The sequence below is a fragment of the Struthio camelus genome, chromosome 12 (genome assembly GCF_040807025.1).
Source record: "Struthio camelus isolate bStrCam1 chromosome 12, bStrCam1.hap1, whole genome shotgun sequence".
NCBI lineage: Eukaryota > Metazoa > Chordata > Aves > Struthioniformes > Struthionidae > Struthio > Struthio camelus.
In genome coordinates, this window is record NC_090953.1 from 18,078,636 (window position 1) to 18,095,474 (window position 16,839).

General features: G+C 46.2%; 1 protein-coding gene across 3 annotated transcripts in view; it reads right to left on the reverse strand.

Annotated features, from left to right (window-relative positions):
• THSD4 (thrombospondin type 1 domain containing 4) overlaps positions 1–16,839 on the reverse strand; it is a 428,840-nt gene that overhangs the window by 231,358 nt on the left and 180,643 nt on the right. For all 3 annotated transcript variants that reach the window (XM_068958767.1, XM_068958768.1, XM_068958766.1), the window contains one exon: positions 941–1,077. In XM_068958767.1, the coding sequence (XP_068814868.1) occupies positions 941–1,077 (137 nt within the window). The remainder of the gene's footprint in view (positions 1–940; positions 1,078–16,839) is intronic.

The following is a 16,839-nucleotide window of genomic DNA, read 5'->3' on the forward strand; positions in this document are numbered from 1 at the left end:
TCTGGACATACAGGAAAAAAAAGTTGTATTCCTAAGAGATTTCCTCTGGCAAACCAACTATTTAAACCGAACTTGACCTTTCACTATTTGGTTCAGGAGCCACATCTGACCCATTTCTGCTTCTTTCGTCAACAGATACAGGAAACATCAGCCAAGCATCAAACGCCACTTGCTGGTAAATTATTTTATACGTATTTTCACTTATCTTACTTCATCAAAGTTACAAATAAACATTCTTTCAAATACTCCAACTTTTTGCTTAAAATTGTTACCTTCTTGCAGAAAGCATAATGCATTTATCCCTTACAAAGGGAATCTAGATAGCAGACCACATAAAAATCAACACAGTAGCACCTCCTGAATCCTTGAAAAACAACTGTTCATCCCAGTATTTTCTAAGAGAATATCATTGCCGAGTAAACCAACAGCCAATAAGACTTGAATCTCACAAATGGCAAACAGGCCAATCAGAAAAGTTACACTGACACCAGTTAAAAAACAATCAAAATAAACATGTAATTGAATAAACCATTTTGTTGCAGATTGGAAGGAAAAAGAAAACCCTTCCTCTCTAAAGATTCAACAAAGAAAGATATTGTATTTCTTTTTTAAACTTCCAGTCTTTTTGATCCAATTCTTTCACAGACCTCTTTAGAGAGCTACATATGTGGAAAAAGCTCACTGCAAGTCACATTAACCATGGCCAAAATACCTTCTATATCCAGTCTGTCAGCATTCCATAGTTTTCTTTTGGTGGACAGAAAGGTTAGTTAAGAAAGAAACTCTGTAATAAGAAGAGCTGGCATTTTTCACATCTCCTGAAGAAAAAAAATTAAAACACCATTTCACAGGCAACGTTGTATCAGTCTGTTATATAAATTAAATAAGGACACCCACACAAACAGTCTACCAGCAGTTTTGCTGAAGATAGTGACCTTACCTTGCACTGCCCTGCCACACAGATTGAAGTTCCATTTTGGTCACACGGCGTTCCATCTATTACTTTTTCAGCTTGTCTCACGTAGAATCGGTATCCTATTGCACGGCAATTCAGCTCACACTTCTGACTTCCCTTCACTGAAGAAAAAGACAAAAATCCCCATTACAGAAAGTACAGCAGTAGTTTTAAAAAGGACATGCATATTAAACTAACACTGAGATCTGAGGGGGAAAAAAAGGGGAACTGAATACTAACACACCAAACGTACTTAATAAGAAAGCAACTCCAAGGTAAGCATTCCAACATACTGTTTTGAGTTTTCATGAGGTATCTTTTTTAATGGCACATTTTCCTAAATGACGAGTATATTCAGTGTTAGGGAAATCTTTCCAAATTTAGTCTCTTCACAGCATGATGCACATTGTAACAGGTTACGACATATCATTTCCTAGTTCCTCTTATAAAGAGTCAGCAAAATTTCACAGTAATCGGAAGGCATCATATCCTAAATCCTTCCAAAAGTTGTCACAAACTTCTTCACCCATCCAATTCTCTACTGTTAAGAAACAAAGCTTGAAAATCTATTCTGGTAGAAGTAAAAATCATTTAAGCCATCCTGTAAGTAATCCCGCACTTACTAATATTTCCATTCTTCAAAACACAGCCAACAGAAGGTATTTTACTGTAGCTTCAGTAACACAGTGAATAAATTCAGCAAAGTTAGTGTTATCATCTGAAGATACGAATGATCAGGCATTCTAGATACTAAGCACTATAATCCATAAATCGGCACCTATTTCTCAGCATTCCAGAGTACCCAGAGCACAACTTGGCCTTCTCAAGGAGAGGGGATAATATTCATGGTTAAAGTACGTGTCACCCATCTCAGGGTGCTAAAATTTCACAGGAAGGATGCAAGGAAGATAGGACTCATCCTACAAGAAGGATGAGAATAACTAAGGGTGCTTTCTTTACCAAACTACTGAAGAATCTTCTATAATTTTACACTACATTATGAATTTCACAGAGCTACTTAAACATAAAACTCCAGCGAGAACGGAATTACTTGGGCGACTGGTGCTAATATTGTAATGGGAACACGAGTTGCCCAGAATTTTGAGGCCAAACTTTCTGTATCTTTTTCTTACACTGAGTGAAGAGTAGCCAAAAGTGTTTTAAAAACAGAGAAGTCACATTTTATTAGAATATATACTAGAATGTTAGGATTTTAAATACAGAAAATTCAAAGTAACTAGGGAAGACAGAACAGAAATAAACAGCGTTCCTGCAGTCAGTTTCTTACTTCCTAGCTCAAAGTATGAGACACAGCAAACTCTGGTCCAGTTTCTTCTGGTCTATGAAGAGTCTTGCTGCATCTTTGTGGCTTGGACACATTCCCTGAGGTCTCTAGATGCTTCTCTCTGTGACCATGCTCAGATGCCCTCTAAGTAGTAATCTCCTACTCCCTTAAAGGGGTTCTGACTGACCAGTTTTCTTAAAGAAACAAAGCGTGTCTGAGGAAAGCAATAAACCTCAGATGCTGCTCATTACAAGTATAAGGCCATAAGCTCAGTGCATTTGTAAATTGCTGATGGCTTTTACTGTGGCATGGCTCTACAGTGACTTGTGCATAACGAGTTAACAGCCTTCATCAGACTGTCCATGTCAGACGTTGCCTCTACTGGTACCTGTCTTTGTCAGAGTGACCCAGCAAAGAAAATGTACTAAGTTTTACTCCTAGGAATAGTTTCTCCCTTATATGGCTGAAGTATCCTAAGGCTGTGAAATACAAGGAGGAATTTTTCACAGCTGCATCTTTATCAGTGTCTAAGGGGGGAAAAAAAAATTCAGTCTTCTGGCAGACAATTCAGAATTATCTGACGATAAAGAACAGTGTGATGATAAATAACATATATGCAACAACCACAATGGCTCTCTGGGGCTTACATATATTCTTGATACATCCAAAATCATCCTTCAAAATCTGATTAAAAGAATAACATCCCATCAGGCCTGCAGAGGACACACAGTGTTTTGTTTTCTGCTCTGGAGATAGAACAAAGGTTTTCAGAGCAATGTGCCATTTCTGGTTAATTTCTTAGCCTCTTCTAAAAAATAAAAACAATAAAAATAAAAAACCCAATAAGCTCATGACACAAGCTAATCGCTGTTCATATTTAATTGCTCATAAAACAGCAACCAAATGGTAAATCCAACACTGAAAGCTTTTATTGGACCAACGTTTAACTGCCCTGCCAAATCTTTCCTCCAACTACAACATGGTATGATGCTATGGTGGCAAACCCAAATTCTGCAGTTAAAACAACCACCAAAAAAATTACTAGGAGAAAGAAGTAAGTTGTCAGTTAGTTTGCTGTAATGAGACATAAGGATCTCAAGACTGCTTAAACTATTTTTGCTTTTGCTATTTAGATTCTTCAAGTGATTCCTCATTTATTAGATAAGTGTCCCATTTGAAAAGCTAATGCATATAATTCGAGAAACCCGAGCTATAGCTTTCATTTCACAGAAGTGAATTATTTAAATGATTTGTATCATCCAAGTTCATTAAGCCTATGAACTGTGGAAAAGATTATTTGAAAAAGCCCAAAAATTATTGTAAATCCAATAATGCCTAGCTTCTTCAGAAACAATAAAAAAGAAAAAAGGTTAAAAAAAACCCAAAACCTTTAGCGCACTAAGAAGAACATTCAGCAACCAACTTCAGTATGAGGCTTGCTACTGAAAAGTTGCTGAGCGTTTCTCCATTTTATGGAGAGCAGTTGCTCTGAACACCGCATGTGACATTGACCCTGGAGCAGATGACCTCAGCATGATGAACCAGACTTCCCTGCCAACTGGAGCTTGTAGGAAAGCTGTGCTGAAACAAGACTAAATCATTAAGCATTTTAAGTTGCAGGAAATATGTGTATATATAGCAATTAAAAAGTCAAACTGATGCACATTAAAGATGCCAAAATAGATGCCCTTGACACTAAAAAGAAGTCTGGATAAGTCGCAACATGACGCAAAGCAAGACTTTTCACACTTTCGCCCATTCACGGGACCTTGCACCAAAGAAGTAAAAACTTCGGAACTTTCAGAACCTCCCAGCTAATTTTATCTCTAGTCTCCCAGCAATGACTGACAAGAAATAGTCTAATTAACACCAAGTCCTCATAAGTAAAGGCAAAAAAAGAGGAAATTATCTAACATCCTCAGATCACAGGTGCCTGTATCTAAAAAACTATGCTAATCCATTTGACATCTTTCTGTATCTGGATAGTTGAGGTATATATAAAGTGTTACTTCAAACTGTTCCAGATATTTAGAAGTCAGTTTAATTCTGCTGTGTTATAAAGCTCTGTGGTTTACTACAGTTCATATTACATTCACACATACAGACTGCTTCGCTGCAAATCATTATGTCCCACTTTGTACTCACCTAGCTGCACAGTGAGGTACAGCAGAATTAAACTGTTTTAGACAATGTATTTCCAACAGCTGTGAGTAAGCACCTAGGTAAACATCTAGATTTGAGTATTTAGCCTTAGGTCTTACAAACAATGTTTTAACAGCAACGTCATACAACTACCTATCTTCTGAATGTCGTCCATTCCACTGCTAGTTCCCTTCCCATCTAGTTTGGAAGTTTTAATTCTCTTCTTGGCTGGGGGGGCGGGGAGGGGGAGCAGGCAAGAAGAAATCGTTATTGACATATATTGTTTCGAGAAGAATAGCTCTGCGGTTACGGTAGCTTCCGCATAGCCCTGAAGTTGCAACGCCAGCTTGGAATTTCTGAGGGTTCTTGCCCATGATTTTATTCTTGCATATATTTCTACCGAACCGAGAAAGGCAGAAAGATTCTACTATCCTCTATCTATGGAGACAAAAAATAAGACTTCAACAAAACAGAATATTTTTTTCCCTTTATCTTTAAACAACCAAAAACATCAGCGTAACTTCTGAGAAGTTGAAAGGTGACAGTTAAGTGATCTATGAACAGATCCTTTTAACCTCAATAGTCAGTCCACCTCAAAGAGAGATATTTAGGTTTAGTATTCGTAAGTACTTTAATCTAAATTGCAAAAAAAAAAATAACCCAACCAATCTTTTTTTCCTCTTTTTTTTTTTTTTAAATTTTCTCTTTTGTGGCTATTCCTTAGTTTGAAGGAAGAATTAAGAGAACACCACCAAGTTTTAAAAAATATCTAAAACACAGGCTCAAAACCTAATGAAAGCTTATCACAAATAAAACCTCAAGAACTGCCATCACTCTCGACATACAAGAAAAAGGAAGTAAGACAAATGAACTCTGGGTCAGAGCAACATAAAAAACAAGAAACCATCTTCTACTTTTATGAAGATCTATTATTTAAACAGATACATCCGAATGTACTATGCATCTCACGCTATCAAGTTGCTTAATATACTCATTCTTTTTCAAATCATCTGTTACACTGAAGTTGCAGTTATCCCCTAGTGTCCTTCCAACTCAGAGTAATTGCATCACATAGGGACTGTGACATACAAGCGGAATTCTTTTTCACTTGATAGCAATTTTTAGTTTGCTACCACAATCAAAGTAATAAAATTCCACCGACTACGTCAAGCTTCAGGTCACATCCTACAGTGTAACTGAAATCTGTTGCTGTTTAATCTCTTTCAAAGATACATCTTTATTAGCTGCTAATATGTCATATTCCCAGCATTTTCTACCTGACCCATAGTGTACTATTTTAATCTTCAGCCAAGACGTAACAATTCGCCACAACAAATAGATCTTGCAGTTACTTCAAAAACGTGTTTAGCAACAGCTTTCTGTAAAAGGAACTTTTCAGCTGAACTTTAGTTACCTTCTATGGAGACACAGGATTAGCACAGATCTGTTGTAAAATTTGCATCTTAGATATGACATAAGTTTTGAGAATTTGACCAAACAAGTCTACATCTCCGCTACCTCAGTGAAATACCAAAAGCACAAGAAAGTGTCCCATTACCTCTTTGGAGGTGTCAAATCCAACTGCACAGATTCAGAAGGAATTTCAACCATTACCTAGGCTGCCACAGTCTTCTACTGAATCTAGTCCAGACTACTGAAGCCCAGTCAGCTGAAGTTTGAACAATTACCTGGACACTTGTAACAACTTTTAGAATCCCAGTATGAATATATCTATTCCTCACACATTCGCTAGCTTTCTGGTTCAAAAATGAATCATTTTTTCCTGTTGACGTTTAAAAATTTCTAGGCTAATTTCTGATCCACTAAAGTCATTACTTCTCATCACATAGCTATTACATTTTAATTGCCATTCATGTATATGTCATCAACTGTCTTCAAAAACCTGTAATAATCTGCAATGAGGACAAAGATTCCTTGGACTGCTTCCCTTTTTGCAGAAGTTATGCATACCATGCTCAATTAATTAATTTTTCAATTGGCTGATTTTTGAAGACAGTTTACTAGCTTACTATTCCAAGGATTTAATCTAGTTCTCCCCATCCCACCCCCAAAAAGTGAGATATTTCCTGCAGCCTAATTCCCAAGTATAACAGCTAATTTCAATGATGAACTGTGTAGTATGCTGAGCAGCTCAGATGCTTCCCACTTAACTATTCTCAGAACTCTCAAATTAACATAACCTAGCAGTCATTCCTTAAAATAAAATCTACTTGTCCTTTTCCATCTCATAAAGGGTTTTTTTTTTAAATAAGCTGCAACATAAGCTATCATGCAGCAGCTCTGCAATTAACATTTTCTGATCTTCCCAGTCATTGAAACCAAGTCAAATTAGCAATTTAGTGTTTCTGAAGCATCCCTTATCTTCTGTGTTGGTTGTCCCAAGTATCCTGAAGCCTCTCACTGGCGTACTCTTCCTCCTCCTCATGTTTCTCATTTGGTTTTAATCCTTTAAATATTCATTCTTGAAATTTTAAGTTTGCCTTCTAGTTTCTAAGAAAAAAGATTTGTGTTTCCCAGAAAGTTGAACGGATTTGCTACTTAATCATGGCATTTTTGTACTGAATCCTATCTCTTCCTTTTCATTTGATATATAAGCCTTCTGTAACACTAATACAGCACGCTAAAAACCACAAACAGGCTGAGCTTACTTGCTCTGTAAAATTAGACTCTTGCTTCCTCACTTTTGTCCTTCATTCCTTTCTAATTAGGAACTCTTCCTGCTCCTACAGGAAGAAATATTAAAACCACCACTGGCTTTAAACTGCATAAAATCAAGCCAACAACAACAAACAACAACATCAGAACAGCACATACACACACACACACCGGAGAGAAAGCGTGCCTGACAGTCTCAGACCCTCCGGTCTTCAAGTCCTTTTGATGAGCAAACGTAAAACTTTGAGTCAGTTAGTCACATATCAAATACTACTACCTACAGGAAACATTCCTCTGATGCAAATGGACAACCTACTTCTAAGATTTAAAGTATTTTTCAACGTCTAATAAGAGCGTAATCTGTTAACTGAGTTGCCCTTACTGAGTAAGGGGGATTTCCCATTCGGATTTATGCAACACTGAACATTTACTATTCATAAATTGCAGCAAAACAAACAGATTTTAGAGCTCACTTGTAAAACAAGATACCAAACTAGTAATAAGTATTCCACTGCTAATCAACCTTACATGTAGCTTGACACCTTCCTCTACCCAATATTTTATCACAGCTCTTGAGTTTTTTCCTCAGTATTTTAAGCTCAAGTCAAACTACACTATTGGTTTGGCAACCGCACATAAAACGTCAATTAAACAATGAGCTGTGAAGTGACTGATTCCACAAAAGCAACATACTTTACTGCTACGTCATCTGATCCCAGACTTTACAAAAGGATCTTTTTGAACGCAGGGAATAGAGTAAGGCTTTGAGGTGAAGATTTTTAGAAACTGGCTGGCAGCAAGATGCACTTCCACTCAAAAATGAGCTCTTTTTAAAACTGTGACATAGTAAGTTCACTATTCAGGCACTATTTCACGTGTTGTCATAATGGATCTGCTTTTCATTCTTATGCCTGCCTACCTTAGCATAACCAAGTCTTTGTAGAAATTCTCACTCTACCCCTTTAAACTACCTTATTAAATAGTGAATTTGGGCGAAATCTAATGCTACTGCACAGAGCCAGCCACACCACTCATTACTGACTTAACTGAAAGAAGCGCCTTCAGTAAATAATCCTGGTAACATGTACTATTTAGTTTTCATTTTACAGACTGAACACAACCTAACCCAAAACGCATGCTATGTTTCTTTAAATGTCCTTGCCAAACCAGCTGTGAGTACCTAAGTGCTATCCTGGTGAGTACCTAAGTGCATGAGGACCTGAAGATTAATGACAAACTGCACCTGTTCCGCATGATAGCACAGACGTCGCACTTGAAAGTTTCTACCATAAACGGATCTTCCTACATGTTCAGTCAAGATATAGAAAACCAGGAAGTTGGACCTTCAATGACAAACCATCACCTTTCCACAAAGCTGAAATTACAAGTCTGTTCCTCTCGGGAGAAAGCTCAATAAGTAAACACAGCATGCTTTGCAGTTGGTTTTATTTGAAAGCACTAAGACTCAAAAACAGGGGGTTTTTTTGCATTATAATGTATAATCGTGAAAAAAAGGTTAAGAATGATTTTCTAAGACACTTTATCAAGTTCACACAATATGGCGCACTCAATCAAAATGAATGCAGGAATAGAGAAACATGAACAACCCACATGCTAATTTATAGTTGCTTTTGTTCGCCTAAGGTGCTTTACACCAACTACAACAAAATACCATTCTGTTCCCTAAATACAAGCGGTCTGTTCAAAAGCAAATTTCAGCACACAGGTTTGAGAGGAAAAATTAAAGTGCACACCCCTCCCTACACCTTTTCTAAGGGGAAGAAGCGAAATTTAGATGCTCCTGCACAACACTGAACAGTAGGAGCTCAAACTAGAACTTAAACGAGACTTCAGGCTAAGGACTCTTCGCTGGGCTGGCAGCAAGGAGGCCAGAAAAGCAGCAAGGAGGCCAGAAAAGCAGCAAGGAGGCCAGAAAAGCAGCAAGGAGGCCAGAAAAGCAGCAAGGAGGCCAGAAAAGCAGCAAGGAGGCCAGAAAAGCAGCACACCCAGCTGGAGGTGTAAGCAAGCATGCCAAAACCAGTCCTCCTCCTCATCCAGGGTTCACAGCCTAATAACCCCCCAAAACCCTTAAAACTTCTTGTAACTCCACTTTCGAGAAATCACTGCTTTGCACCAGACAAACCAGCCACGACCTGCTCACGTAGCAAGGTGGCAACGCCCCTGAAAAGGGGAGCTACAGACCCGGGGCAGGAGGCAGGCTCCCGGGGCCGGCACACCCCCACCTCTCCAGAGAGCACCGCACCCCTGATGGCTGGGCTGCTCGCGCACGAGCTGCGGCAGCGGCGCTTTTGAGGAAACTCGGGACACAGACACTAGAACAAATGAGCCTGTGAAGAAAACCCCCTACAACTGAACCCCTTTCTAGTTCGCCCAGAGTTCTGCCACATTTAGGGACCATCAGGACCACAAGCCGCCCCGCACACGCCTACCCGCAGAACCGCCCTCCGTCTCAGCCGCCGCCGCCTCAGGCACCACTCGACGTCGCGCCCGCCCCCCTTCTGGGAGGTTCCGCCGAGCACGCGCAGCGCCCGCCGCGCCCACCCCCTTCTGGGAGGTTCCGCCGAGCACGCGCAGCGCCCGCCGCGCCCACCCCCCTCTGGGAGGTTCCGCCGAGCACGCGCAGCGCCCGCCACGCCCGCCCCCTTCTGGGAGGTTCCGCCGAGCACGCGCAGCGCCCGCCCCCCTTCTGGGAGGCTCCGCCGAGCACGCGCAGCGCCCGCCCCCTTCTGGGAGGTTCCGCCGAGCACGCGCAGCGCCCGCCCCCTTCTGGGAGGTTCCGCCGAGCACGCGCAGCGCCCGCCACGCCCACCCCCCTCTGGGAGGTTCCGCCGAGCACGTGCAGCGCCCGCCCCCCTTCTGGGAGGCTCCGCCGAGCACGCGCAGCGCCCGCCACGCCCGCCCCCTTCTGGGAGGTTCCGCCGAGCACGCGCAGCGCCCGCCACGCCCACCCCCCTCTGGGAGGTTCCGCCGAGCACGCGCAGCGCCCGCCACGCCCGCCCCCTTCTGGGAGGTTCCGCCGAGCACGCGCAGCGCCCGCCCCCTTCTGGGAGGTTCCGCCGAGCACGCGCAGCGCCCGCCCCCCTTCTGGGAGGCTCCGCCGAGCACGCGCAGCGCCCGCCCCCCTTCTGGGAGGCTCCGCCGAGCACGCGCAGCGCCCGCCCCCTTCTGGGAGGTTCCGCCGAGCACGCGCAGCGCCCGCCCCCTTCTGGGAGGTTCCGCCGAGCACGCGCAGCGCCCGCCACGCCCGCCCCCCTTCTGGGAGGTTCCGCCGAGCACGCGCAGCGCCCGCCACGCCCGCCCCCTTCTGGGAGGTTCCGCCGAGCACGCGCAGCGCCTGCCACGCCCGCCCCCTTCTGGGAGGTTCCGCCGAGCACGCGCAGCGCCCGCCCCCTTCTGGGAGGTTCCGCTGAGCACGCGCAGCGCCCGCCACGCCCGCCCCCTTCTGGGAGGTTCCGCCGAGCACGCGCAGCGCCCGCCCCCCTTCTGGGAGGCTCCGCCGAGCACGCGCAGCGCCCGCCCCCCTTCTGGGAGGTTCCGCCGAGCACGCGCAGCGCCCGCCACGCCCGCCCCCCTTCTGGGAGGTTCCGCCGAGCACGCGCAGCGCCCGCCCCCCTTCTGGGAGGTTCCGCCGAGCACGCACAGCGCCCGCCCCCCTTCTGGGATGTTCCGCCGAGCACGCGCAGCGCCCGCCCCCCTTCTGGGATGTTCCGCCGAGCACGCGCAGCGCCCGCCACGCCCGCCCCCCTCTGGGAGGTTCCGCCGAGCACGCGCAGCGCCCGCCCCCCTTCTGGGAGGTTCCGCCGAGCACGCACAGCGCCCGCCCCCCTTCTGGGATGTTCCGCCGAGCACGCGCAGCGCCCGCCACGCCCGCCCCCCTTCTGGGAGGTTCCGCCGAGCACGCGCAGCGCCCGCCCCCTTCTGGGAGGTTCCGCCGAGCACGCGCAGCGCCCGCCCCCCTTCTGGGAGGCTCCGCCAAGCACGCGCAGCGCCCGCCACGCCCACCCCCCTTCTGGGAGGCTCCGCCGAGCACGCGCAGCGCCTGCCACGCCCGCCCCCTTCTGGGAGGTTCCGCCGAGCACGCGCAGCGCCCGCCCCCCTTCTGGGAGGCTCCGCCGAGCACGCGCAGCGCCCGCCCCCCTTCTGGGAGGTTCCGCCGAGCACGCGCAGCGCCCGCCACGCCCGCCCCCCTTCTGGGAGGTTCCGCCGAGCACGCGCAGCGCCCGCCACGCCCGCCCCCTTCTGGGAGGTTCCGCCGAGCACGCGCAGCGCCCGCCCCCTTCTGGGAGGCTCCGCCGAGCACGCGCAGCGCCCGCCCCCTTCTGGGAGGTTCCGCCGAGCACGCGCAGCGCTCGCCCCCTTCTGGGAGGTTCCGCCGAGCACGCGCAGCGCCCGCCCCCCTTCTGGGAGGTTCCGCCGAGCACGCGCAGCGCCCGCCACGCCCGCCCCCTTCTGGGAGGTTCCGCCGAGCACGCGCAGCGCCCGCCCCCTTCTGGGAGGTTCCGCCGAGCACGCGCAGCGCCCGCCACGCCCGCCCCCTTCTGGGAGGTTCCGCCGAGCACGCGCAGCGCCCGCCCCCTTCTGGGAGGTTCCGCCGAGCACGCGCAGCGCCCGCCCCCTTCTGGGAGGCTCCGCCGAGCACGCGCAGCGCCCGCCACGCCCGCCCCCCTTCTGGGAGGTTCCGCCGAGCACGCGCAGCGCCCGCCACGCCCGCCCCCTTCTGGGAGGTTCCGCCGAGCACGCGCAGCGCCCGCCCCCTTCTGGGAGGCTCCGCCGAGCACGCGCAGCGCCCGCCACGCCCGCCCCCTTCTGGGAGGTTCCGCCGAGCACGCGCAGCGCTCGCCCCCTTCTGGGAGGTTCCGCCGAGCACGCGCAGCGCCCGCCCCCCTTCTGGGAGGTTCCGCCGAGCACGCGCAGCGCCCGCCACGCCCGCCCCCTTCTGGGAGGTTCCGCCGAGCACGCGCAGCGCCTGCCACGCCCGCCCCCTTCTGGGAGGTTCCGCCGAGCACGCGCAGCGCCCGCCCCCCTTCTGGGAGGTTCCGCCGAGCACGCGCAGCGCCCGCCACGCCCGCCCCCTTCTGGGAGGTTCCGCCGAGCACGCGCAGCGCCCGCCCCCTTCTGGGAGGTTCCGCCGAGCACGCGCAGCGCCCGCCACGCCCGCCCCCTTCTGGGAGGTTCCGCCGAGCACGCGCAGCGCCCGCCCCCTTCTGGGAGGTTCCGCCGAGCACGCGCAGCGCCCGCCCCCCTTCTGGGAGGTTCCGCCGAGCACGCGCAGCGCCCGCCGCCGGCGGAGGGGAGCAGCGCCTGGAGAGCTGCCGAGGGGAGGAAGGCCGAAGCCTCCTTGCCCGTTTCGGGGCTCGCTGGCGTTTGGAAGCGCACGGACATGTCAGGCTCGTACTCACTACAGTTGCTTTCCCGTCATCATACAGTCTGTACGTACACCGTTGCCGTGCCGCTGCTGCGGGACGTTATCGTACAGATTGGCCCCCTCAGCGTTCCTGATGCAGGGTGGCTCCCGGGCAGCCTTCGTCACTGCCCAGGCTGGCCCCTCTGCCTCTGTCTCACACGGGGGAAGAAAATCACGAGAATAACTTATAAATTACTATAAACACTTTCTGTCCCATGCCTTACTACCTGGCACAAAACGTGAATTAACCCCGTTATATAAGAGCTATGCATGATCCTAAAGTTCCATCATGGACCTCACCAGTTCCTTAAGCTTTCATTTCACAGAATTAATGTCCTCAAAAAAAAACCCCTAAACTTTTCCTGATAACAAAATGAGAAAGTGAGCATTTTGGCAACGGTACTACTTGCAGAAACTTTTTGAATATATCTGTTTGTGTTTCATTAAGGAAAAGTATTTCCAGACCTTTAAAATCTTTCAGAAATGGACTTCTCCACCCAAATTGAGGGCGCACTGGTCCTTACGCCACGCTCGAGGCACACGCAAGGAGCCCAAAAGAGCACGGCAGGCAGCAAAGAGGCCCTGTGGCCCCTTGCTGTGGATGACCTCACCAAATTGAACTCACCTTCCCTTAGTGCTGGTCAAGGCTGACACAATCCTTAAAAAGGGGAGGGAGAGATCCGACATGTGTCCGCTCACATATATCCTGTAGGGAACTAAAACCTTCAACTCATCTCCAACAGATTGCCTATCTCGCTCTCTCTGCTAAGGCCTCCTTCTTTTCTCCAGATATTCTGTCTTTCCTCTACAAAAGGCCTGAAAGAAATTCCTCTCTGAAGTGAACAGCACAGGCAGCATGTGCAGCCAGCGCTTTTGGACTTCACGCCAACTATTCTCTTCCTTCAGCTTCCTCTTCAGTGCCTTCCGCCCTGGTCACAGATTTCTAGCTCGAGGAAATGCTCAGTAGTTGGCAGCAGGGAGGAAAACAGACACAGTGGATAAGCAGGCCAGGCCAGGTGGGAGAGCCACTCAGCAGTGAGCCTGAAGAGATCAGGAGAGCACGGAATAGGCAGTGTGCCAATGCATGGAATTTCAATCTAATGATATTCTTCAGAAAAAATGTTACAAGCAAAAGCATTCCAGTGGTAACACATTTGCTAAATAATGTATTCAGCTGTTCAGAGGGAAATTAAAAATAGCCTCAGAACAAAAAGAACAGGAAATAGTGCGAAAATCAAATCAAAATGCAATCGATGAGTAAACTAAGAGAGAAAATTTGATTGTGCACAACTGCACACTGAATGCCCTTGTGAAATGTAGATAATAAGTTCCTCCTTTCTCACTCTGTTTCAGCTCCTTAGATTAAAAGCTGTTTGGTGTCTTACTTTGTGGTCAACAGATCTACCACTATAGACAGCAAAGAGAAATTTCACATTCCACGTGCTGTAAGGTAGGGACTGCAACATAAAAACTCACCGGGATGGTTCCTCGATCCAAACCTTAATTTAATGTGCAGTCCTGACTCCCTACTGTTATCTGTGTGGCAGTACTAGTTCTCCACACACCATCACAGAATGGTTTTACCCTTTGTCGCTTTTTGTAATTTTGCCTAAACATCTAGGTATAGTTAATAACAAGCTCTGTAATTTGAGCGACGTGCCTTGAGGGTGCCCATAGAGAAGAGGCATGCACGCTCTTGGCAGGCAAATGTCACGTTTACACTATTACTGCATTACGGTATTAAGCAAATTTAAATCAGGCGTCATTCTGTGTGCACGCTGCCTTGTAAAATCAACTTCAGTGTTTCTCCATAAATGTCTCCAAAACACACTCATTGACAGTGTGTCAGAATTGATTGTTCCAGGGATAAGTTGTCTCTGAACAACTCTGTTATTTTCAGGGCATACTTTGCCATAGGCTGTAATTCAGTATTTACTCATGATAAAGTTATGAATCTGCTTTACAGGAAGCTTAATGTGGCAGAGCAGTCATTGGCAAAGCTATTTGTAAGATTTGCTCATATTATGTATGTCTACATAATGTCTCTTTTAGTTAAAGCGAGCGGGATCTCAGCAATATACTTGCAGGTCAGCCTTCAGACTGAGTGACGCTCCTGGTTATCCCATGGCAGTCTACAAGGTAGAGGAGGAAGGAGTCTGGCAGGTCACGGGCTTCTGTATCCACTACACTTGTCAGTCAAGCCATAGTAAGCCTACAAGCTGATGTTGTTCAAAGCAAATAGTCTCCCATTCAGGAGATGTAGTTTTATTTGCACCGTATTCAGTAAGGCAGAACTTAAGTTTTGTGACACCAAAGTTTCTGTTTAAAGGCACGTGCTTTTATTTTCACATAGGAAGTGCTTCAAGGCACATGTGTACTTACAGAAAAATAAGAACAGGTCCAAAATCTACTAGCAAATGTCTCGTCTTTTTACATACTGTAATAGCTCATGCCCAGGAACAAGACTTAGAAGTCTGAAACAGTGCTGTAGCTGTAAGCTACACTGCAAATATAGATATCTAACTAACCATATGCATACATTTTCCAAGAAGTAACTACCTCTAACTACATTTGTTTTTCCCAACAGAAAGACTACTGTGGTGTGATCTGTCTTTATTTGAGCCTCTCTTGATACTTTGTCCTTAACAGGCCTAAAGAAAATTCCATTTGGTTTGGGAAGATCTTCGGAAAATAACTAGGGAGCGCTGCATTTATTTTTGACTTTGTCCCTTTTAGTTTTGTTAGCTTTCTATAAACTTTTATTACTCTGACTCTTTTTTAAAATATCATTTTCTATTCTTCACGCCAGCGATGGAGGAACATTTCTATTTTTTTACTTGCAATTCCCTTGCTCGTATATTTAAAATGCTTATTATTTCATCATGCTTATTATTTCATCATATATTAATTCAAAAATATATTCAAGCTTTGTAGGAAACTGCAAATACATTTTAGTAAACATGAAACCAGAAGGGAAGATGTAATTCAAACAAACTCATCTTTGTCTGAATATATTAGGCCACAGTTTGTTCTCCTCCCAGATCCAGTAAGCACTATGCTAGTCATGAGGAACCTTGAAACTTCCATAATAAAGAGGACATCATTCTTAGTGCATAATAACCTGCGTACAGCTGAACTATATGAAGAATTTTATTGGGAGCAATGGCGCAAGGAAGAACCTCTTCTCTCCTCCATCAAGAAGCATGGAGAGCTCATTCCGTATTGCAGCCTGAGCTACAGTTTTTTGCACCTTTGCACCCTTTTTTGAAGCCTTTGCAGCTGCTTCATGACCCCTCTACACAGGCACACATGGGCTGAGGAGTTTAGATCCTGTGACTGCCTCCTTAAGACAACCAAATCCCCTGTGAAATGTAGCCAAGCAAGCGCAGGAACACGGCGTCCCAGCACAAGGGTCCTCCCGAAGCGTTCCACAGCGCGGGGGCTGCTGGGCTGCGGCTGCTTTCTGTTGAGAATTTACGACTGCGTCAGATGCTGGGCTGGGCGCAGGACCGGGCCGCTGTGTTCATGACTAAAATGAGCGCTGAAAACGGGCCCTACTGTAACTCACTAAATCTAACAAGAGTCTATCCATTAACTTCAACTGAGTTGACCCAAATGCCCTATATTGAAGACTATGGGATCAATGAGTTACTTTATTTAACAAGGTCAGTTTTACCCTGAGAGCATATTCTGCTTGCTAGTTGGATACAGGACCTTTAAAAGGTCTTTTGTAGTTAGCCAAAATTTAAATTTCTTTCGTAAGTAAATCATCAACACCCAGAAAAGGAAATTTGATTTACAATATTATTTAAAGTAGATAATGTTATTTAACAGATCCTGAAAAACTCACCAGAAAGATCTAGATTATGGAAATGCACCTTTCTTTAAGAAATAAGATGTACATCAGATATTTTGAATAACAGTAAATACTGCTTCTAAATCTGTACTTGCCCAAGCTTTCTGGTCAATAAATGTTCAATATTATGCATACAATCTCTGTTTTAACTCTCCTTTGCAACAGAATTCCAGAAGCCTAAGTAATTAAAGGAACACAAATACCTTGCTACCTTTTCCATGCATCTGCTTGCATTTGTATACATTTTTGTATACAAATTTGTGTGCCTTCTTTCCTTGGTTCAACCTTAGGTTGAACCAGGAAGCAAGCATCCAGTTGCTCTGGGAACTGAAAAGGAGGGAAAACCCCTTCTGCTGAGTAGACTCAGTAAAGATTTGTATTCAGTGAACAGAAACATTTCTGAAAGGCTCTGATCTTCCATAATCCTGTCCTTATTTTTAACATATATGGAGTACTATAAAAGACAATAAACAACTTGCAAACATTATCATTTGTTCAAA